This window comes from Nestor notabilis, unplaced genomic scaffold, assembly GCF_000696875.1.
Source record: "Nestor notabilis isolate BGI_N333 unplaced genomic scaffold, ASM69687v1 scaffold1054, whole genome shotgun sequence".
Taxonomy (NCBI): domain Eukaryota; kingdom Metazoa; phylum Chordata; class Aves; order Psittaciformes; family Psittacidae; genus Nestor; species Nestor notabilis.
Window position 1 is genome coordinate 9,446 of NW_009924005.1, and position 7,241 is coordinate 16,686.

Genomic DNA, 7,241 nt, shown 5'->3' on the forward strand with positions numbered 1-7,241 from the left:
GAATCTTCTTGCATCTTCTCTACCTCTTGGATCTACTCTTCGACCTTCCCCTGGGTTTTCTATCAACTTACTGTGACCGGGAGTAAAGGGAGCCCCATATGAACAGGCATCCATTTCTTTCTCCATGGACTGTGTTGTATCCAGTGCAGAAGGAGAAGCCCATAGTCATACAACTGTCTTCGGACCAAAACAGGGGTGCCATTCTGCTCCTTGTCTAGAAACCAGTAAAACCTCTGTGGGTCTGCCCCAAGGATGGGTTTGGTCCTGGCTGCATGTAGGGAGCAGTGTTCAGGGGGATGTTCCTTTGGCATGTCTTAGGATGAAGTACACTCTGGTGCTCTGCATGGGCTGTAAAATGAACTGATGTACTTCAGAGTTAGCTACAGAGTTAGCCTCAGGCACCAGAGTTAGAACAGATGTGTCACACCTAGAGCAGTTTGCAGCATTTTTAGCAGAAAGTCTGTAGAAATGCTGGAGCAGGACCCAGAAGCCCTGTGTCCTCGTCCAAATATAACCTTTATTTTTTTAATAAGAAAAGCACTGTGTGTTTATAAATTGCTCTTTGCCAAGTGACTTGTTCTTAAAAAGAATTACACTGTAATAAGCTGCATCATTAAAAAGACATTTTTCTGTGAGTGGCAGAGCCTGATTTCCTGCTGTTTGGAGTCTTGTGGTGGGATTATCTTGTGCCTAATGAGGAGCACTGTGGCTGAAGCCTTTTCTCCTTTTCATAAAGACGCTGTCTCACGTAGGTTCTTGGGTGTCTATAATACTTTTGGTATAAAACTGCAGTTGTTTAGGTTCTCTCCTATCTGGAAATGCAATATTGCCCATGTGGCAAGCTCTTCCTTCCTGGAGACATAAAGGGGTCTTATTTCTCTACCCTGCTGCCTCTTCTCACGGAATTGGTTAAAAATTAAAACCTTTGAGACTTCTATCACACAGTTAAATTTGACTGAAATTGGCTAAAAGATAATTGAGTGTAATATGGACTGGCACAATATAATAAACTTAATTTTATTAGGTATTTTTGGGCAATAAATAATGGAAAGCAAATACTGGAGCAGATTAAACATGGAAAAAAATGTTCATAAATATTTATTCAAGTTTCTAAATGCACTCAAGGTGACCACTTTATGCCCCTTTTGCATTTAAATTTTAGAGGTTCAATTCACAGCCATATGAAACACCAACAAGGGCACAGGAACCCCAATAGTTACACATATACCTTAAAAGTAAAATAATATTTTTTTGTGAGACTTTTTTCACAGATATCAGTATTTTGTAAACTTCTTTTTAGGATATTAAAAAATCTGTATTTTAGAAATAGGAATGTTGAATAATTCAGAAAACAGATTTTGAAGATGATTCTTACCAAGCTAGAGAATAAAAACGAATCATGTAGTTTCTTCTGGATTTCCCAAATTTTCAATAAACCTGAACTGAACAAAGTCAGACCAAAAGTCCTTTGCTGAAGTGATTCATGGAGATTTTTCAAAAACGTGAGATGTGAAAGGGAATTCTCAATTATTTGCACACACACACATAAAAAAAGTAATCAAAAGTTAAGGAAAGAAGAAAGATACATTGGATAAATTGCTCATTGTAATTTATTTTCCTAGTTCCTAAGCCTTAGGAACATGCTTGTCAAAAAGAGTTTTTTGGAGATACTTGCGTTTTCTTACCTTGGATATAGTTTAGATGGATGAGCTACCATTGTTCTCCATGCTTATCAAATCAGGAGAATGCATTTTTAAATTCAATTACATCCTCAGTGGAAACGTTTTCTCTGACTCTGGTAATCTTTGGAGAAGAATTATACACAGTCTATAAAGCTTCACATTTCAAAAACCTAATTTTGAATGTTATGCAGGAGGTTAATTTAAGATTCATCTTCCTAAAGAGGAGTTAAATAAAACTGATAGAAGGCTGGAACTTGTCGAGTGGTTGAGAGGTTTATCAGTATGTGAGTATGAGTTCATTAGTTTTAATTAGTATAATCACTGATGTTGCATTAACAGTTTGGTGAGAGAAAGTAATTGCTCACACCCACTGTATTAGATGGGGAGATAAGTATTCACTTTATGAGGCAATTAGCATTCCAAGGATTTTTTTTAAAATGCTTTTACAATCATCTATTGCAGTCGCCTCCTTCACCAAAAAGAGTTTAAATTAGCCATAACTTTCATCCTAACAAGATGCAAAAATTAATGTAGAATTAAGTGTGAACCAGCAATCCCACCACGATAAGCAGGCAGCTAAAGCCACAAACCTCAATTAGTTTATAATGACCTGTTTTATTTCCCAGACAATGATAATAATTTATCTGTCCCAAATTCATTATCTTCTTGGAAAGTTTATATTTCTGAATTTATACAGCAAAACAAATAAAATATGAGAAAGGGAAAAGTAGAACATTACTATTGAAGTAATAATTCTCTAAAGAAAAAGCTGCAAGGTTCAATAACAGATCTTAAATAGTCAATTATTCTTTATATCAAATGTCAGAAGAAGAAGAAACAGCTCCCTTTGAAACTCAGTGCCTTGGGAAGAACCATGAATTTCACAGCAGCAGCAATCACAACCCTGCTCTGCCCATCACATCCTTTGGCAGCTAATGACAAAATGAAAATGAAGATCCAGGACTTTGTCATCCTGGTTGGCAAGGAAGCCCTGGTCATTTGAGAATTAGGACAGTTGACCCAAGAGGTTGCCTTCCAAAGCATCCTGGAAGGTGAAAGTGCAAATTCTGTTGGGAAAAACTGCTTACAGTAAAAGTGTTTATCCTCATGTCAAGGCTTAATGAAGGGCGTCACAGTATCCATAGAGATGAGACAATACACCATCTGCAATATATCTGGCACCTGTTATATGGGATTATGTTTGCTCTTGGTTAAAATAAGTCTCTTCTCAAAAAAAGCTGAAAAAAATCCCAAATCTGCTATGATGTGTATGTGGCATGGAGGAGAACAACTGTTAGATGTTAGAACCACACTGTTGTTTCTGTAATTTTGAGTATATATGTTAAAATGTGCAGATGTGGGGCAGCATTCAGGCAATTACATTAATATTCCTAAAACATACGCTAAAGCAAAATGTACTTACATATGTATGTACTCCTAATGCTTATATCCCTTATAAACATCTCCAAAGGAGTTCAGGAAGGGACAATGTCCTCCTATGTTTAATCATCTAAAATTGAAGTACAACTGGACAGATTGGATCTCAGTCATGCTGGTGGCAGCCGGTGCTTCCTTTAGGAGGTGGATTACTCCAGCTAAGATCTGAATCCACCACTAGGAAAGTCTGCATCCCTCTATTGACAGCAGTCCAAGGTAACCAGGTTTTTGTCTCTCGTGGCTGAAGTAAATGCTTAAAATTGGGTAGAATGAATCATGATGTGCATGCCTGTGCCTTAGGGTTTGTCTATGCACAGAGTTATTGTGGAGAGCCATTACTCTTCCTGAATAGCATTACATGTGGATACACTTTTGGTGGAGTAAGACTTACTCATTTCTCTTCAATAATATCCTCTTGACAGAAGCAGAGCAGTTTGCTTCCTAGTTCTCATGTGGAATCCTTCTGCAAGAGCTGCTGTCTTTTTAGCTAGCTGTCCTACCTTAATCCAAATTTACTTCAGTATAAGAATGCCCTAAATTTTCCATCTATACACCTTTGACACCCATGTAAGTTTTATGGAGGTAAGCACATCAATTAAGCCCAAATACATTGATAAAAAAAATAAATAAATGAAGGCATCTTATACAATAAAAACTGACTTTTATTTCCCAAATTATGGGTATTATAAAGCATTTTGTTTCAGGACAAATGCCTGTATTTGCCAGTGTGTTTCATTAAAGAATAATAAAGCCATACATATTTCATTTCCTTGTTCTGAGCTGCAAGAGCCTTAACTATATAAAATGCCCCATGCTGTCCTTGCTTTGTTGGGCTTTTTTTCCTTTTAATCAGATTTCCCCCCCAAACTAATGAAATCTCTCTTTAAATACATACATCACTTTCACATGAAGTGACCTATCATGGCTGAAATGGTTTCTCTCTTCTTCTGGAGAACAAGGCAACTGCCAACACATTTGCTGTGCAGATCTGTGTCTGGGTTGCCCCAGTCTCCAGAGAGCTGAGTTCCTGGCATTCCTACCAGTGCTGTTTTCTGAGGGCTATGAGGGGGCAGATGTCTGCAGGGTCTGCCCCTTGCATATCTGCACTGGTTCCTGGTCACCTTCTATCACATGTAATTTCTTTTCTCTTGTAGTATGCACCTACTCGCTGTGCAGCTGCACAGACGTCCACGGAGCAAGGCATCCTTCCTCCCTGCCATCACCACGAAGCAGTGCATGACCCCCAGTTGGTTCCCTGCACGTGCCCACTCTTCTCCTGTCCATGGGAAGGGCACCTGGAGGTGGTGGTGTCCCACCTGAGGCAGACCCATCGTATCAATATCCTTCAGGGGGCAGAGATTGTTTTCCTGGCCACGGACATGCACCTGCCTGCACCTACAGACTGGATCATCATGCACTCTTGCCTTGGCCACCAGTTTTTGCTGGTTCTCAGGAAGCAGGAGAAGTATGAAGGCCACCCCCAGTTCTTTGCCACGATGATGCTGATTGGCACGCCGACCCAAGCCGACAACTTCACCTACCGGCTTGAGCTCAACAGGAACCAGAGGCGCCTCAAGTGGGAGGCAACCCCCAGGTCGGTACTGGAGTGTGTTGACTCTGTCATTTCCGACGGGGATTGTCTTGTGCTGAACACTTCCCTGGCTCAACTCTTTTCTGACAACGGAAGCCTAGCGATAGGGATTGCAATAACCACCAGCAAAGTTCACAACGCCGAAGCTGAAATGTGAGAGGGAAGAGGAAGAAGAGGAGGAGTAACAATGGTGCTCTAGCTGCCTTGGAAGAGCCAGAACTTGTGGACTTTTCGGGGGGGTCTCAGGTCTTTTATGGTATTTAGTACTTGTCCACAGTGGGCATTATGTAAACATCCTGTGGTTAAGGTCTCTGTGTAATGTATTTACCGTTTTGTTAATACAATTTTATGAGAAATTTTAAAGAGGCTGATCAATTTATTGCTGCCCTCCAACAACACTGAAAACAACACTTTCTCCTGGAAAGTGCACCCAGGGTGACTCATAGAAAACTTTGGACTGAGCATTCTATGCAAATGTGTTTCCTTCATTGTCTTCCTAATTGCCTGGTATTAAAGAGGCCCCTGTGCTTGGCAAAAGATAAAGTATTTCACTAAGGAAATGAACTAAAGAATTCCACTAAGAGGACTCAGGTTTCCATACTAGCAATAGTGATTCGACTCTTACACTGTGGTCACTACCAAGTCCCAGGGAGCTTGCAGTTTCAGAGCTCCCTTCAGTGTCTGAGGAAACAACCTTCACCACACAAACAATGAAAGCTTTAAAAGAAAAAGCCACCACCTCCACTGAGCTGGGACCTGGGAAGCCTCATCTTGCATTAAGTCGGGGATGACAGTTAGTGGGTGGTCACTGTAAGCATGGTTAAATCTCACTTTTGTATCATAATGGGCAGTGAGAGGCTTATTACATGGTCTGGCTCCCGGACGCATATAGCCATAGCCAGCCATGGGGGCATTCACTTTTTTAGCTGCTGTTTCATAAAATACAGTATCAGGACAGTTCTAAGTTGTGTACTGGTCATGCTATCAAATGCTGTGCCCTTTAGACCCACAGTGTGTGCTGCTAGATATTGACTTAAAATAATGCAGCTGGAATATCTGTAAGTTGTCTATGAAATTTGAAATGTTCTCTTTTTTAAAAACAAAACGAAACAAAAAAAACTCCAAAAGACAACAATTACTTTTTTTTTTCTTTTCTCCCACACATTTAGGCCCTTTTCTTCTACTAAGGATGTTCCACAGATGGTGATGGTCACAAGAAGACATGTGTTTCTCTAAGAGCTTCTTCCTTGGCTGGTTCCCTGGAGGGGAGTCCAAGGCAGGTGTTGGCCGTCTCCTGACACTTGGTCTCATCTGCAGCCAAGCGTGTTTCCCCCATGGCCAACCACAGCAGTGAAATCCCACCACAGTGATGTGTTGAAGGATGGGGCTTTACAGGGACTGTGACACATGAGAAGCATGGGAAATTGTCTTTTCCTGTTTCCCCTTCTGCCTGTGTGTGGCTGTGGTCTGCCTGCTCCTGAAAGCTTTTTCAACAAACATCTGGTGGGTTGGGTCAGTTAGTAGCTAGAGAGACTGAGGGTCATCACTTAAGTCCCTTGGTGAACCAAGGAAGTGGGGGGAAGAGAGCTAAGAACAATCCTTCAGTGTTTCAAAAGGCATCTTGCTGTAACTAGCTTTGGGTAGGCAAAGCCACTGATACTAATCTCTCCCACCTGCTGCTCTCCTGGGAATTATGATAAATGATGCATGAAGTAAAACCAATTGTGATTTTCCTGAGATGAATGCTACGCAGGTAGTGCCTTCTGAGTTGCAGATGCACCTCGTCTCCTTACCTGGGCTTTCGTACTCACAGAAGAGCTAGGGTCTCTTGCTGATCATGATCACACAAGCTGAGGTCTGAAACAGAAGTTTCAGTCCCTGTAAGAGTATGCAGAGACGTACCTTCACAGCTCTCCCAGATCTGTATTTAGGGGGCCAGGAGGGCATGCTGGTTTGCAGTGCTTTACTGGAACATGCAGGCTTCAGAGTGGCTTGGCTTTTCCCTGCAATGTTAAATATTCAGAACCAGCAATTGCTGCCCTTTCCCTAAATGATGGCCATAAATAAATCTTTGACACTTTTGTGGACTGAAACTGGCTTCTTCAGCTCCTCCGGCAAATATTCTGCTGCTGAATTAAAACAAAGCAAAAGCAATAAAACCCCAATAAAAACTGTTCCTCCAGCTTAAACTTCCTGAGCTCTTTAAACACTGTGGTAGAGACCTAATGTAATGCTGCTTTCATTGCCTCATCACAAGCCTTTCTAGGGGGAAGGATATTCCTTGGGTTTTTCCAGACTATTTACTTCTTACTAGGTGGCACCTTTTGTTCTTGAAGTATCTACTGAAATGAAGAATGCGCTGATTGGTATATTGGGACATGCCCCTTGCCAAAGGACCAGTTTATTTCTGGCAGAATGTGACAGCAACATTTTTCTGGGATGGGCATCTCCATCCACTACTAGCATCCTGGTTTTCTGGTTTTGATGGTGGAGGAGGCACAGTGGAAAAGTGACCTCCCTAACACAGACCT

At 41.3% G+C, this 7,241-nt stretch overlaps 1 protein-coding gene across 1 annotated transcript; it reads left to right on the forward strand.

Annotated features, from left to right (window-relative positions):
* Positions 1-1,162: 1,162 nt before the first annotated feature.
* Positions 1,163-4,944, forward strand: SIAH3 (siah E3 ubiquitin protein ligase family member 3; the record flags this gene model as incomplete). Its single annotated transcript, XM_010012419.1, has 2 exons — positions 1,163-1,235; positions 4,274-4,944. Coding segments are annotated over 2 exons (667 nt in total), but the record flags the coding sequence as incomplete, so codon positions are not given.
* Between the last annotated feature and the right edge of the window lie 2,297 nt (positions 4,945-7,241).